This window comes from Oreochromis niloticus, linkage group LG3, assembly GCF_001858045.2.
Source record: "Oreochromis niloticus isolate F11D_XX linkage group LG3, O_niloticus_UMD_NMBU, whole genome shotgun sequence".
NCBI classification, from domain to species: domain Eukaryota; kingdom Metazoa; phylum Chordata; class Actinopteri; order Cichliformes; family Cichlidae; genus Oreochromis; species Oreochromis niloticus.
Genome location: NC_031967.2, coordinates 21739105 through 21755693, shown reverse-complemented (window position 1 = coordinate 21755693; position 16589 = coordinate 21739105). Strand labels below are relative to the sequence as shown.

The window sequence follows — 16589 nt, the reverse complement described above, 5'->3', positions numbered from 1 at the left end:
AGTGTACTCAAAATGAGTAAGTTGCCCTAACTTGGTCATCTTACGCAAACTTGATCCAATTTTTTTGAGTTCTGGGAACAAATGCGCTTGTACAGAGTACTCAAAGTAAATAAGTTGTCCTAACTTAGTCATTTTTAGCTAAGCTTTACTCAATTTTTTTGAGGCAACGAGTTTCCATAATTTTTTTGAGTTCTGGGAACTAATTAGATTTTACAGTGTACTGTCATTTCTTGTCAAACAATACACTCAATCAGAGCTCATAGAAATATCTACAAAGCATAGAGAAATGTGTCCAAGTGCAGATTCAAAAATGGCTCTGGTCAACAACATCCTCACACCATTTAGACGGAAAATGCCCCCGAGTGACACAGACCCACCTGAGCTGCACATGTTCGCCCTCCTCTGGTACTGGCCAGATCTGGGCCACCAAAGGGCCGTCATTCTTTGCGGTATGTGGGCCATGTTTAAGCACATTGTGCCAGATCCGGACCATACCAATTTTGCTATGTGGGTTGTGTTTACTTGTGTTATGTTTGCCCAATATTTTCATTTGTTTGATCTGAAACATTCAAGTGTGACAAACATACAAAAATAAAAACAGGGAATGCAGGATGAACTGTTCCCTCCTTGGTTTTCTCAAACCCCTTTCACCACAATGAAGTCCTGCTCAGGCTGCTGCCCCCACGATGCAGCCCCAGATAAGTGGAAGAAGATGGATGGATGGATATGACAAAATGCTGATTTTACAGCAGCAACAGGGAGGGGCAGCTGCCCCTCGCTGAGACTGTTTCTACAAGACGTTTCTTCTTTTTATAAGGGAGTCTTTCCTCCCCACTGATGCCAAAGCACTTGCTAATAAGGGGTCATCTGATTGTTGGGGTTTTCTCTTTCTTTTTTTTTTATTACTGTAGCGCCTTAAATCTTACAATATGAAGCACCTTGAGGCAACTGTACTTTAATGTCGGTCATAAGGGTGGTACTTCAAGAGCCATATATTTTATGAGGTGGTACTCATTGTGAAAAGTTTGAGAACAACTGGTTTAAAAGGTGCATGAGCCTCTGGTAAAACTGGGGGTGAAGTGGTAGAGCACTGTCAAAAGGTGAACCGAAGAATTAAGCACAGATCTATTCAACAGAGGGTATTACAGCTAAACGGGGGGAAAAAAAGGTTTAAAATTTTTTTTTAAATCCTTTCTTTTTCAGTTTAATTTTTTATCTTTCAGTGTCACATTTTTTTGTGGGGTTTTTTTCAGTACCAAAACTAGATGTCACTGTTCTGGTTGCAGATAGAGTATTCATTACAGAACACAAACTGACATACTGCATCGTATCAAACAAAGGATCATGAATCATGAAGTTAGCAGGCAAACAGAAATGTAGAGTTCTCACAGAATAACTGAGAGATGCGATCCTCACTTTTCTTATTTGTAGGTGCCCACTTTGTCCTGGCCAGTGATTCTGCTGCAATCTGCTAACCTGGATGTCCAAGAATCTGTCTGGGAGTTCAGCCATCGCAGCAGTGCCACCTGCTGGGTTGACTGCACATTGCTCATCTGTCCTGTAGGGTTCACTCATCCGACATGACTAACTTCCTACTTGGTGGTGTACTGTGTTGAGATGCCACTCATGACAATGAGGCTGTTGTTAAGTTAGGAATTCTGAATATAGAAGTGCAACAATGATAGTTGTTTGTTTCTTAACTTTATTTGTTTCCATTTGCACAACAAAAATGGTTTTGGACTTTTCATTGAGACAAATATTCTCATGCAACAAATATTTCCATCGCAGATAAAAGCCCCAACTCCATTCAGCTGCAAACTGCTGGAGGGAATGAAAGTGATTAAAGTCTTGAACGACTCATTGTATGTTTGACACTGAGCAACTTCTGATGACATTTGAAGTGACAAATCATTATTTGTAGGTGCATCTCCATTGTCTGACACTGCAGACATATTCTGCTAGTCTCTAATTTTTGTAAAGTGGATAGTTCTTACTTGATGTTACAGGTGGCAAGTGTGTGGTTGTTTCATAGTCTTATTTATTATGTTTGTCAAGAGCTGTTGATAAGATCATGTGTTACTCCTGCTATTTGAGACATTAAAGTGATCTAGTGTGACACTGACCTTAAGAGTGCAGTGAGGAGCATCATTACAACCATTTTTTTTTTAGAATTGGATTTTGTTAACTTTTGACTGTTTTGGTTTTATACCTTGTGAAGCACTTTGTGATCTTTTATCTAGAAATGTGCTATATAAATAAAATTTTACTTACTTACTTACTTAAATATTTCAGCTCACATAAGAAACTATGTTGGATCCCATTGGCTCAATGCTGTTAGACACTTTTGCTAAGGATTTTCTCTCATAGGGCAAGGAGTACTTCAGGATCCATGATTTATTTTGCAATGACTGCAGCAAAACATCATGAGGTATTCAAACACATATAAAGGTGTGGCTTTTTGTCATGATTTAAATGAGACTGAACTGAAATTATGCCATTTTGTCATTGTGCTAAAATGAATATGCAATTATATATTAAAATATGTTTGCTAACCAACATTGTGTTTGAGGGACTTCTTCAAAGACGACTTAGAAGTTATGAAATCTGAAGACAGACATGCCTGTAGAGACAGTCAGCATTAATAGTGAAGAAATGCAGTGGTAAGTTTCATTACGAGAATGGAGGAAAACTTTGAATACCTTTAAGCAACTATGTTAATAGCATTGTCTTCTTTCACATATAGAAAATTCCTTTGGTATTTGGCCTGTTGCCAGTAACATTTCTGTTCATATGAACTCACCCTGCCCTTTACCAGAAATGTCCAACCTTTCCAGTAAAACGATACTGCTGGACCAAAATAAAAAAACAATAACCCCAAAACCATTTCAACAAGGGGTATTAGAAGGGATTCATGACTCCCCACATGTTAAGCAGTTAATAAACCCATCACAATTTATGACAACTTATAGAGCTGTGATATGTTTAATCACTTTCCTTTTTAATTTGAACTTGGTGTTTGACATTTTAAGTGCTAGAGACCAACCATCAGCGATCGGCTCCTGTGTGGATGAAGCTATACTGTTAAATACAGCATTATGTATCATGTTTCATGAGCAAACAAATAAGAAGTCTGAGTATTTTAGAGGAAGCCATGAAGTTGATTTTCATAGGAAAAGCCAATATCTGCATTAGCTCACTCCATCCAATACATATGATCAAAACTAGATTGGATAAATGAATACAACACACAAAAAAATCTAACTAAGGTGTTTTCATGTCTATTCTAGGCAGTGATGATTTCCATGCTGATAGTGTTGCGAGGCAGCCAAGAAACCATCACAAATAGCTGAAAATACAATACAGGTTTTAACTACCAGGGGGCCATTAATATGTAAAACTATTTTATAAATGTGTACATCCAAATCTGAATAAATACTGATTATTTATGCAATATTTATTAAGTTCAGCTCCACGAAGCAGATAATTTTATCTTTCAAAAGCTTTCTATACAGCTCAGTGGATGTTCAGTATGTGTTTTACGTCTTCTAACAACTGCTCACACTGTCAAGGTGTCAGGAGTTTTCCTGTATTGCAACCCAGGTCGGAATAAAAAGGCTCAGACAGGTTTACGTGTACACGGGTGAGACTCAGCGAGACTCGCACCGCCGCAGTAAGAAGGAAGAGTCTTTATTCAGAGAGCACATACAGGAAGAGAGAAAATAGAACTGCAGGCTTCCTGTGTAACTTCCCCATTTAGGAGTCTGCACAGAGTTGCAGAGTTTAAGCTGAATACTGAAAAGAGCAAACACATTTAGATAATGAAACGTACTTTTAAGCATAACATAATAAAAATCCCAAAATCCTAAGAAATCTCTTAACATTCCCTCCTGTTGTACATATGTATATGTACAGTTCATAGCTTATTGTATCAGTCTATGGCCACTTGTAAGCATGAATTGAAGCAGAATAACAGTATTACAACACCAACAAAAACAAGTCCTTTAATCAGCAGGGACTTCCAAGAGCCGCTTAAAAGCCACGTAAGCCAGTCTTCTGTGTTTGCGGCATAGTCTCGTTGTTGTGCATCCCGAAGTTGTCTGAGTGTTTTCAGAGCATCAGTCATGTTCGGTGAGTGCACATTATCTGGAATGTATGTGCAACATGTGCTGCTAAAGAGAATTCTCCTTTCTCGGCGAGAATTATGTCCAATGCTACCCTGTGTTGCATTACTGCAATGCACAGAGCATCAATCTCCTGATCCCATTCGTCGTTGAATCTACATGAAGCATTCAGAACCTTTTGTCTTTCAGTCCAAAGTTTAAATTCCTCTGGGACATCGGAACCCCATATGGAATCATGCTGCTTGAGGTCTGGGGTGCTTCGTCTTTTCCTTGTTGTTGACGTTGATGTTGACGTGGCGTCCAATTCCCAGGAAGGATATCCCAGGCCATCCCTTGCACCCAGAAGGTGCCATTTGAGATGTTGTTGCTCTTCACGGGCCCTCCAGGAGCGTGTGTCTGTACTGCTTTGCAGTTGGTGGTGGTGTTTCCCATTGGCGTGGATCCGTTCTCTTGGCGGTAGCATAGGCTGTGGCTCAAATTCCCATTGTTTTCAATAAAGACTGGGAATGATTTAGCCTTACTTCTGTGCTTCACTTTCAGGTCAACCCAGAACCATTCGTCACATGTGCCATTTCGCAGTCCTATCTGGAGAGGTTCCTCATGGTTGACCACGATTCCCTGGAATTGATGCCCACGGCTGGCGTAGCTTGCGGCACACTTTGCTTGAATTATGTCCATTCCCTTCGCATACAAGGTGGCGTACTGTGTCGCTGGGGGCATATAGGAGCAAACATAGCAGTCTTTTCTGGGTGTGCTATCATGTATATATCGATACCATGCGTCGTTCATCTTCTTTCTTTCGGGTGAGTGTTAAGAAACTCACCAGGAGTGCAACATTAGCCACTAGGAGGACGAGTGTCTTCATGATGACCAGACACACCTGTGACCTCTGATGAGTAGACTACTGGCAAGAAGAAGAAGGCGGGGTATACCCGATCAGCCCTCCCTCCACCAATAGATCACCATACAGGAGTTAGGGGTGTCGGCGTCTAAACGTTTAGATTGTTTACTTTTTTGCAGTGGCTTTGATGGATCCAGGACGGTCTTTCCGCTATTATGCAGGCAGTAGGTGAGTAGCACTTGATAAGGACCTTCCCACCTTGGTGAACTCCAATTTTTCCTTTGGAGTACTTTGATCAGGATCCAATCACCTGGTTTCAACCTGCAAGATACTGGAGAGTTGTTTAGAACAATCTCTTTATTTTCAAGTAATTTCAAGTTGTGAGTTTCTGAGAACTTTGTGTCAGTCTCATCCACATTTTTACCAGGCCTATACACTCAGGCCATGGTCTCCCTGTTTCTTCCATGCATTTTCTCAGTCTCTGTTTTATTTCCTAGTGCTTCAGAGACCTTACTGATTACTTCATTAACAATATGTGTCCCATTGTCTGATCTTATCAGAGTGGGGATGCCATATATTGAAATAAAATGGTTGCACAAACATTTTGCTACTGAGATGGCGTCTGCTTTTTTACTGGATAGATTTCTGGCCATTTTGAGATCACGTCTATGATCACTAGAGCGTATTCCGAGCCTTGACATTCATTTAGCTCAATAAAACTCATGTGGATTGTATGAAAAGGATGAGGTGGTGTGCATTATGCGCATTATGTGCATTATGTTTTTGGCAAATCATGCATGTTCCGACAAATTTCCGAAATTTTATCTACCTACCCCCCCTCCTGTTGACAAACAAAAATAAAACAAATTGCCTATGGCCTAAGGCTTTGCATTCATATTAATTGAGTGTAAGCTGCTTTCTTCATTGCAAGTGTTTATTGCCATAAGGTTTAAACCATGCATCATATCACTGAGTTCTAAGTTCAAATTATCTCTTCTGACCCTTTCCAAAAATAATTTCACATATTACAATTTGAGTATGTGTTGTCTATTCACTTTATTCATAGAGTCTATTCATAGAGTTCTGTTTCCCTCTGTGAGCTGTCTTGACACACCACAGGCACATATATATATTTATATACATATTTCCTGTTTCTGCAGACTACTCGAACTCTTTTGTTTCTCTTTGTATTCATAGTCTATAAACCCTCTTTAATTCTACTAAATCTTGATCTAAAACCAACACCTTTATGTCACGCTCACACTCCTGAATAGAGCCCTTTCAGACATCAGGTATCATCACACACACTCAAACTTCCACTTGTTCACTCACTCTACTATGAACCTTTGTAGTGTTATTATTACTTATGTTTTATTATTTTTGTACAAATCACACCCAATCACTCAAAACCTACTACTCACAGCATTTACACAGTTAGAATCACTCAAAATATGCTTTCATACGAGTATTTCAGACATGCTTTTCAAGATATATAGAGGTCACTCACTGTACATCCACAGTAATGAATTCAAACTCTATTTATACAATTGTAGTGAGCAAAACCAGCATCTCCATGCGCGTCACCGCTCCTCATTAGCTTGGTAGTGTCCACATATTTAATTCAGCTTCTCATTAGTTGTTAGTATAGGTTTGCTCTTCATCCTAACGAAGTCTCATCTAAGATGACAGGTTTACAAGCAGGTCAAGTGTCTCTATGCACCTGATTAGTGTAGTTATTTCCTTATTTTCTTCATCTCATATATCATTGTACTGAGTTTGAGCAAACCTTAAGCTTGAATCAGACTACTTTTAACAATCTTCCACCTCACATCATAACTGACTGAGGTGCCTCTTCTTATTAATAGTATGTCATTATTAATGTTATCATTGTATTGTTTTTCCTTTTTTATAACAGCAATAGTATATTACAATACACTACTTTACTACTAATATACAATAGTATATTAGTTTATATTTTATTACGTATCCATCACGGGTCTGTGCGAATCTGCAGCTTCACACCTTCCCAAGCTGGAGACATTTTCCTTGGCTGAACAATGACACAGCCTTAATATACCTTATGCATCTCTCTTTTTATTTGATATATTTTGTGTGAATTATCTGGTTTCACGCATTCTATTCATTCAGCTTGGTTGTCTTCCCAATTTTGTTTCATTGTTAATACCAGTTTACAGGTTGTTAACCTTCCTATTATCTCCTATTATCATGCTTATCGCAGATAAGCTCTGCTTTAAGTTAACCTTAATTTAACCTTTTGTCTAGTCCACTTCATTCCACTTTCCATGTTTTAAAACATTACAACTCTTGTGCACTCTTTGTTTTCTTTTTAGCTTCCTTTTCAGTATTTATTTCCGCTTGGAGGGTTACCTATAATTTAGTCAATGCATTTTCCCTCCCACGTGTCCCACGTGGGACATTTAGGTTTTCTTTGGATTTCTCCATCTATATGCACTAATTTGTCCAGCACCCGGACATTTCTTTTCTAACCACTGCTCGTCAGCAGTGAGTTTTGAAGCTTCATTACCCATTTTAATCCTCTTAATTTTAACACTTTACAACTACACAACTGCGGCACCTTCTCTGGCACGAGAATCGAGAGAGGTAGTTGACACGGCCTTCTACTTTCAAGCTATTCTTGAAAGCGGTGTCACCTTTACGTGATGAAACACGACCTGTTTCTCTCTTTTCACCAGTACTTGGGTGGCCAACAGCAAACAAAATAGTGGAATAGTTCAGCCTCCTTATTGTGCTGTAAAATCAACTTATTCCACCAACAAAAATAAAACAACAACAATACCTTTTCAACGCGTACTACGTTTTACGGACGAGGTTTATCTAAAAATGCTTCCAGCCCTTTTTCAGGCGAGCCTTTACTTTTAGAAACCCTTCTAAAAATGCTTCCAACCCTTTTCCAGGCGAGCCTTTACTTTTAGGAATGCTACCAGCCCCTCTGGGCGAGCCTAAACGTTTTACGCGAGGTGTCTGAGTGTTAATATTCACCTGGTTGCTGATTCACTGCCGGTCTCTCAGGTCTACCTCATCGACCCCCACCGCCGTAGACCACTTATAAGAACGCTGGCCAGAACCCGAATTCACGTCTCTGGACTTTATCCTGTACCTGGACAGGAGCTGTCGACAGACTTCAGCGCGGGCTTCTCACGACGGCAGGACTCGATGAGGCTTTCCTGTGGGGTCACACAAAAGCGCTGTGTCCCATCCGGCTCGAAGGACCAAGAAATGTCAGGAGTTTTCCTGTATTGCAACCCAGGTCGGAATAAAAAGGCTCAGACAGGTTTACGTGTACATGGGTGAGACTCAGCGAGACTCGCACCGCTGCAGTAAGAAGGAAGAGTCTTTATTCAGAGAGCACATACAGGAAGAGAGAAAATAGAACTGCAGGCTTCCTGTGTAACTTCCCCATTTAGGAGTCTGCACAGAGTTGCAGAGTTTAAGCTGAATACTGAAAAGAGCAAACACATTTAGATAATGAAACGTACTTTTAAGCATAACATAATAAAAATCCCAAAATCCTAAGAAATCTCTTAACACAAGGCAATACACCTGACAATTACAACCATGGTCTTTGGTTCTGTCTACCAGTTCAGAGGTTTTGGTGTTTTGGTTTGTGGAGCTATATAACTGTTGGAAATGTAACATTTTATAGTTTTATTGTTAGGCAACTTAGATGATGTCACTATGAAGATGAATTCAGTCCACATGGTTCTCACCGCCTTATGCCTGGCGCCTCAGTGGAACCAGAGGCCTCTTCAGCTGGCAGGGAGGTTATTACCATCTCTTGCAGGTGGTCTCTGCTCTTGAGGAGTTCACTCTGTTGGCGAGGGAGATCTATCAGAGGTTGAGGATGAACTGAACTTGGGTGTCTATTGTCTTATGTAGTCTGGGAGTTGACTGAATGTTGGTGTGGGTGTAGTTTTTCTTCTGTGGTGGGGTTGGATGGGACAAATTTTACGCTGCCAGCTTCAAACAGATCCACAGATGTTAAAAAGTGTAATACCGGGACATCGGGGCTTCCTCCATATTGCTGTGCTTTTTATTGGTTTGTTGGTTTATTTGTTTTTTAATAAATATTTTGTTTCTTTGTCAACTCTACTGACTCTGCTGCTCTTTGTTTGACTCCAGTTTGATGAACTGTAGTATTTTCCAGGCTGGTCTCAGTCTTAAATCCACTACAACAGTTTGATTGTCTCGGTGTTATTTTATATATTGCACTTTGTACTGCTAAAACAAGTCCAGTCTGACTGCAGAAATATGAACATGAAACATAAAAATCAAAGTTTAACTTGCAAACACACTTTTGTGTTAATGTAGAAAAGACATGGACTTGTAATAGAAGGGGGCAATGTGTTTCATGTTTTGTAAAGAATGTGTGCGTGCAGACAACCAGTAAGTAAATTCAAGGCTTGCTGCTAATTTCTTCACTGTTTATATTGGGTTTGCGTTAGTGTAGTTTTGCCAGACTTTCCACTTGGTTGCAGTTGTTGATAATGGTGTCATCAGATGGTTTATTACTTTGTAACTGCTGTTTTTTGAACAAGTTCATATGACCTGCATAGGTAATACTTTGTGATTTTAATTTTGGTGCTTGGTGTGAATATACCACAAGCAAGGGCTATATAATATATAGTATGCTGCCTTCCTTTTAGATTTAGATTACATTTATTTTAAGTATTTATTTCTCTGCCTTATGTTTAAGAAATCAGCAGTAGAGAGATACGTTCATGTCTGAATATGTTACAATGCATGCTTGTGCAGCAGATAACAATCTGTTTATTATGTCATTTATTCCTTGTTACAGAACCACATCACTCTACGAGAAACAAGAACACAAGTATTATTTGCGCTTCATTTCAATAATGGAGTTGCATCCTAACTGATGCCCCTTGGTGGTCACATTGATTATGATCTGGCAAATCTACTCCTTAAAACCTCTGCAACATTTGGTCCTTGAGATTTTGATAGCGTGGTTACTGTGCAATTGTCTAAAGATGTTCCCAGATCAGCATAAGGGCAGGCGCCCAGCAGACGTCCGTCCCTGCAGAGAGACTGGGACACCTTTTGGTTAAAGTGCCATGCCATGGTTACGGGTTGTTGCCATGGTTACGCATTGTCGGCATTGTTGTTGCCATGGTTACGGGTTGTTGCCATGGTTACGCATTGTCGGCACTGTTGTTGCCATGGTTACAGGTTGTTACCATGATTGTTGTCATGGTTACGGGTTGTTGGCATTGTTGTTGCCATGGTTACGGTTTGTTACCATGGTTGTTGCCATGGTTACGCATTGTCGGCATTTTGGTTGCCATGGTTATGGGTTGTTGCCATGGTTACGCATTGTCGGCATTGTTGTTGCCATGGTTACAGGTTGTTACCATGGTTGTTGTCATGGTTACGGGTTGTTGGCATTGTTGTTGCCATGGTTACGGTTTGTTACCATGGTTGTTGCCATGGTTACGCATTGTCGGCATTGTGGTTGCCATGGTTACGGGTTGTTGCCATGGTTACGGGTTGGCAGAGTTGTGGTTGCCATGGTTGCGGGTTGTTGCCATGGTTACGGGTTGTTGCCATGGTTATGCATTGTCGGCATTGTTGTTGCCATGGTTACGGGTTGTTACCATGGTTGTTGCCATGGTTACGGGTTGTTGCCATGGTTGTTGTCATGGTGTGCACATTTTTCACAGCTGACAGTAGATCCAAGAACAGTGTGAATCAAAAGCAACAGGTGGTGTTGGCGATGTGGTTGTTTGCATGAGCAAAAGCATCTGTACCTAAAGCCACAAATGTTGTTGAATCTATTTATACTTTTGTCTTAACTGGTACAGCTGCTCCTGATCAAACCAAAGTTAGTGTGTGTTTCCTTTTACGAGCGAGACGTTCAATGGATTTATTGTAATGATTATAACCTTCATGTTAGCTTCAGAAGAAGAGCATTTTACAGGATTTACTTTCACACAGTTCATTTCACCATTTTACACTGTTTGTATGTAAACCTGTTTTCCTTTGTCATATCTGAGTGAAGCTGAAAAACAAAGTTGGTTTTTATATTTCAAAAACTCACATTACATTTCACCCAGTCAATAAAAACATTCCACAGCTTCAAACTAAAATGACTTTGTAGTTAGTTTATGGACATGTGTATATTTAGTGTTGCTGTCCCTCGTCCTTGTGCGTGTGTGCGTGTGTGTGTGTGTGTGTGTGTGTGGTGGAACTCTCTCTGATGCTGGATTGTTGTGTGACTTCACGTTAGTCTCCTTACAAGTTAGTGAAGGTTAGTCTGCTGCAATTGTGGTGTTTCTGACGGCTGCCTCTGTGTTTTCCTAGGATTGTGGGAACGAGAGGGCAGCCAGCATGGGGTGCTGGGACAGGGAGGAGCGGAGACACACTAACTCTAGGAAGAGGACACAGCACGGGAGTCAGGAACAGACTGGGGATTTATTGTTGTAGTGTATAATTTACTTCACTGTAAATAAATGCCCTGTTTTCATCGCACAAAGTCCAGCATTTGAGTCCTGTTTCCCCTCATCCCCACGGTCTGCCAGCGCAGTCCGTGACAGACTCACTGATTAGATCATTTATAGCATGTACACAGATAATGAAAGCGATGTATTACTTATCACTCTGTATGCTAACCTCTTTCTGGAACTAAAGGTGAACATTACAAGTGTTTTCTTTGTTAATTTATGCAATATAGCAAACATATTATTGAGTTAGGTTTTCTGTTAGCCAAGTGAGAGTTCTCTTGTCAGATGCTGACTGAACAATTCAGACATCACGATTGATCAGTTACAGTTATTATGATATCGTAGGAACAACACCAACACGGCTGATCAGATGCCATTGATTGGATTTATTAATTTCCCATAATATCTTATGGATGACGTTCCCTTGCTGGGTTCCTTTAGTTCCTTTATTTTCCAAACTGAACATCAACTTAATTCATTATTGATTAAATCATTTACAGTGTATCAAAAACAGAAGTTTCTTTGTTCTCATTAATAAGGTGTTAAGGTTCAAAAATTGGAGAAAAGGAGTACGGAGGGCTCACAAGCAAAAGAACAACTCTGGTCCAGAGGATGTGATCAAAGCGAAGATTTATTGATTACACACGCGTGGAGTCCGAAGCTGGGCAAAGTCAGCAATCGAACTGCACTTACAATCATCAAACAAAGGTCTTATAGGATAGGACAACAAAGCATACGTCACTCCAAAACCACAATGACTTTTAACATAGAACATCATCTTCGCCTCGACGGCAGATGCTTCCTGTCTCCATCCTGCCCAGGCTTATCTTCCTGGAACATCAGGTTCTCATTCTGCACAAAATGTCACTCATACAGGCACAACTTTGCAGTTATAAACTCTTACCTAAACGAGTCTATCTGTGTGTGTGTGCACGTGCGGGGGCGCGTGCGTGCTGTGTACTGCGTACGTGTCATGACCTCTCCTGCACCCCAGCTTCACCTCACACCTCTGTCATAGCCAGACATAAGGCCCGAGCTCATACAGCTAAACTATGAGTGACTTTTGGCCTAAATGTCACACTCGAATGATGATCTCAGATCTGCCAATATGTTTGCTCCTCCTAATATAGTCTAAAAGCCACCCCAAGCAAAACAATTTGAACTTTCCCCTATCAGTGATCCCTCTAACTAAGTGTGTGTGTTAATCAACGATACATGCATAATAACACCCTGCTCTTAACTTGCAGTTAAACTCTGGTTTCAGTTTCACTTCTGCAAAAGCCTGCAACTTCAAACACATGTAACTTCCTGTCCCTGCAGTCTACACAGAAACCTTTAAGATTATCGAAGCATTAGAAAAGCATTTAAAATTATAGATTCAACTCAACAGTTTGAAGTGGTTATAACTGGACCTGTAATAAAGACTGATATAATACCAATATATTTGAACATCTGAATGCATCTGGGAAAGCAACATCACTATTAACATGAAACGGTAATGATGATTATCAAAATAGCAGCAAATAATAGCAGGAAAATATTTCTATTCTTCACAAAGGCCAAAGAGCTGTGTGAGAGCACCAACAGTAGATGGAGACAAACATCTTCAACTTGCAGGTGAAATAAAGCAGAAAACTTTAAACTAAAAGACTTTGTTGCTACATTGGAAAGAAATGAAAAAGATAAGTAAAATTGAAAAACATGCAAGTGAATATGCATTTCATGTTTGATTTGAATTTTGTTTACTCTTTAAATTTTACAAATTCATAACTAAAGATTCATCACACTGAATTCACCAGTGACTTAAATTTATATTCATCTTGTGAAAAAAACAAACAAACAAACAGAGCTACAATTAGCAAAGTTTACAAACCACCTCTGTGACACTAAGAGCTTTTCCACAGGAACAAACAGACTGGTGGGGGTAGCCGGAACTATGATCCCGGTACCTGTTACCATCCCAGTAGTAATCTTTCCCACATGAACACTTCCACTGCTGCTGCTGGGTCGTGCTGTGGATATTTTGCTTTCCCAGTTGGACAAATGGGACCAGGTCCCAGTTGTTGACGCTTGCTTTGAGCTTCATTGTGATGATTTCTTCTCTCTGGTGCTGTCCGGTTCTGCTGAAGAAGGACAGCGTGGAGGCAGGAAAGTTCCACAACACCTCCACCTTTTCAGGTTGTGGTACAGGCTCTTCTCCATTCTCCCCCTGATATGTGATTAATGCAGAGGTTGTCGCGAGTTGGGTCCCAGTTTTGGCTGTGCCAGTATTTTGCACCTTCAAACCTTGTGAAGTGGATGATTGAGAACCTTCATTTCTCTTTGTTGTGAGGCTGCTGAGCTGCTTATCTTCCCAGCACAGTCCATACACAGCTCCATCCTTCAAGTTCTTTGCACACTTTTTATCACATAAACCAATCATCCAATCAGACTCTTCGGACAGACTGACCACCCACCTCTGATAGTTGCTGGCTGTCTTGGTACTACAGATTAGAAGAGTTGCACAGCACTGTCCCAGCCAGCTATTGTGGAAAACCTTCCTCTTGTCTTTGGACAGCAACATGCCAGGACCCAGAGACTGTGGCTCAAAGATCAGGTCTGAACCAGTGGGAACAAGCTCCTGGTGGTGTTCAGGATCAACCAGAGTCAGCAATGATCCCCAGAACTGAGACGCTTGCTTCACCATCTTCTCCCCATTCTGTCTCATCTCCTCAACCAGTTTGTCCCGATGGCTGCCCGGCTCCAGCCCTTTTCTCAGATCCACAGCTTTGGCCTTCTCCACATCCTGATACACCTGAGAATACATCTGCAGGAATCTGAAGGTGTCCTTCTCCTTCTGTGCTGCTTCCATGCTGCTCTTGCTGGTTTTCAGGGACACCATACGAGCAGAGACTGAGCTCTGGACGCTGGTCAGAGAGATGTCACGCAGCTTAGTCACAGCCTCAATCAGACACACACTGCAGCAACCCAGCTTCTCTCTTTCACTCTTCTCCCACTTTTCCAGACTCACATTCTCATCGTCTGTTTTCTCCTGTAAGATCTGCTGCTCAGCTTTCAGCTTCTCCAGGAGCTCTTTGTGGGCTGTGGAGAAGGTCTTCATATTGTGTAGGCGGTGCTGGTCCTCAATGGCGCAGGAAACACACACACAGGTCATGTCGTCCAAGCAGTAGTACTCCAGGAGCTTGCCGTGCTGAGAACATTTGGTGTTCCCACATAAATCCATGGGTTCAGTCAGAGGATGAGTCTGCAGTAACACAGGTGTGGTCAGGTGGGCCTGGAGGTGCTGGACACACATGGAGATCTCACACTTCATGCACGTCTTCTTTGCTGGTTTCCTGTCCTCTGCACACATGTCACAGAGGATAGTTTGTGGATCTGTTCTTTTCTTTTTTCTGTATGTTGTCAGACATTTTTTCCCAGTGTGAAGTCTTCCCTAAATTTGTTGAGTATAATTCAGTGTTAAAATCAATTTATTGCTTTCTTTTGGACTCTCTTTTAATGAAATTCCCCATGAACCTCAATAATTATTGGGTTTTGTTCTTTTTATTTAACCTGTTTCCAGTCAGAGTGTTAAGTCTGCAACACATTCAATTCTCTGGGAGATATTATCTCACTGCTGCTAAACCACACACTCAAGGAGTGGTCAGACAAGTTTGACTGCAATTGTTTTCTAATGTTAGTAGTTCAGTTTAATGTCCTCCAAGATAAACAGGAAACATGCTCAATGTCACAAATGCAGAGTAAGCAAGCCATGAAATTCAGGCAGCAATAAGCCAGCAATAAAGTAGCTCAAGACTGTTGGAGTTGCACTATTTATGATGACCAAACTTACTTTAGACTTTCTTTGCAAGTTTTAGCAGTAATAAGACTTTTGCACAGCCAGCACCTGATGGATATGCACAGGAGAACTGATGCAAGATGACAGTGTGTATCGACCTCTGTCATTCCCACCACCTGTCCAAAGCATTGGTCACGCTTTAGTTTCGGGCTGGGAGCCCAGAGAATTTTGCAAGACTGAAGGTTGCCCTGGAAAATCCACTGCCTGAGGATGCTACAGAGCACTTTAAGTACCAGAATTTAGGGGATCATCTGCAATATGAGGAAGCACTATTTATAGCAGAATCATCCACCAGTTCCCCACAATCTTCTACTGATACAATGGCCAGTTTCACAGAGCAGTATGGGCAACCTCACCAGCTAGCTCTTACCAAAATTGCTGACCTCATGGAAGTCTTGAACTTTGCATGTGGTGACACAAGTGGGCTCAAGTAGTTTGCACTGAAAGTGAGAGCACTTATTTGGATGGTAGATCAGAGTTGAGTCACAGGCCAGACTGAATCTAACTGTGTGACCCATGTGACACGGCAGCTCACCAAGCTGCCTCAGGACATGCAGGCAGAGTTTACGAGGTTCTTGTATCCTATGCGGATTATTATTCCCACCCTCCTTATTTCTCTGATTGGCTTGATTATGAACTGAATATTCAAAAGACAACATATGAATCTTGTTACAGTGAAGATCTAAGTAAATCAGCACCTTGGACAGAGCACTGCTACGACTGCAAGGGCATCAGAGCTCTCCACACTATACCAGCCCTGGTTAACACCAGCCCCAGGAATATCACACCCCAGCACCGAGCCAAAAGAAAAGTCTCCATACTGTCCTTACTGTACCTACACCCAGCATTTACTTGCTCAGTGTGCAAATTTTTCACAGCTGACAGTAGATCCAAGAACAGTGTGAATCAAAACTAACAGTTGGTGATGTGGTTGTTTGCATGAGGAAAAGCATCTGTACCTAAAGCCACAGATGTTATTGAATATGTTTCTACTTTTGTCTTACCTGGTTCAGCTGCTCCTGATCAAACCAAAGTTAGTGTGTGTTTCCTTTTACAAGTGAGACGTTCAATGGATTTCTTGTAATGATTTAATGATTATAACCTTCATGTTAGCTTTAGAAGTCCTTCAGTGTGGCTATTTTACAGGATTTAGTTTCACACAGTTCATTTCACCATTTCAAACTGTTCTCTTGTAAACTTGTTCTTTTTTGTCATGGTTGTGTAAACTTTTAAAAGAAGAGACAGTTTTTATATTTCAAAAACTCACATTACATTTTATCCAGTAAATAAAA

General features: G+C 40.9%; 1 protein-coding gene across 1 annotated transcript; it reads right to left on the bottom strand.

Moving 5' to 3' along the window:
• Window positions 1-11315: 11315 nt before the first annotated feature.
• On the bottom strand, window positions 11316-14811 carry LOC109196526 (tripartite motif-containing protein 16-like). The gene is made up of 2 exons (XM_019350656.1): window positions 13416-14811; window positions 11316-11386 (listed from the first exon to the last, which is right to left on the bottom strand). The coding sequence occupies exons 1-2, from the start codon at window positions 14809-14811 to the stop codon at window positions 11316-11318; spliced, it is 1467 nt and encodes a 488-aa protein (XP_019206201.1).
• Window positions 14812-16589: the final 1778 nt, after the last annotated feature.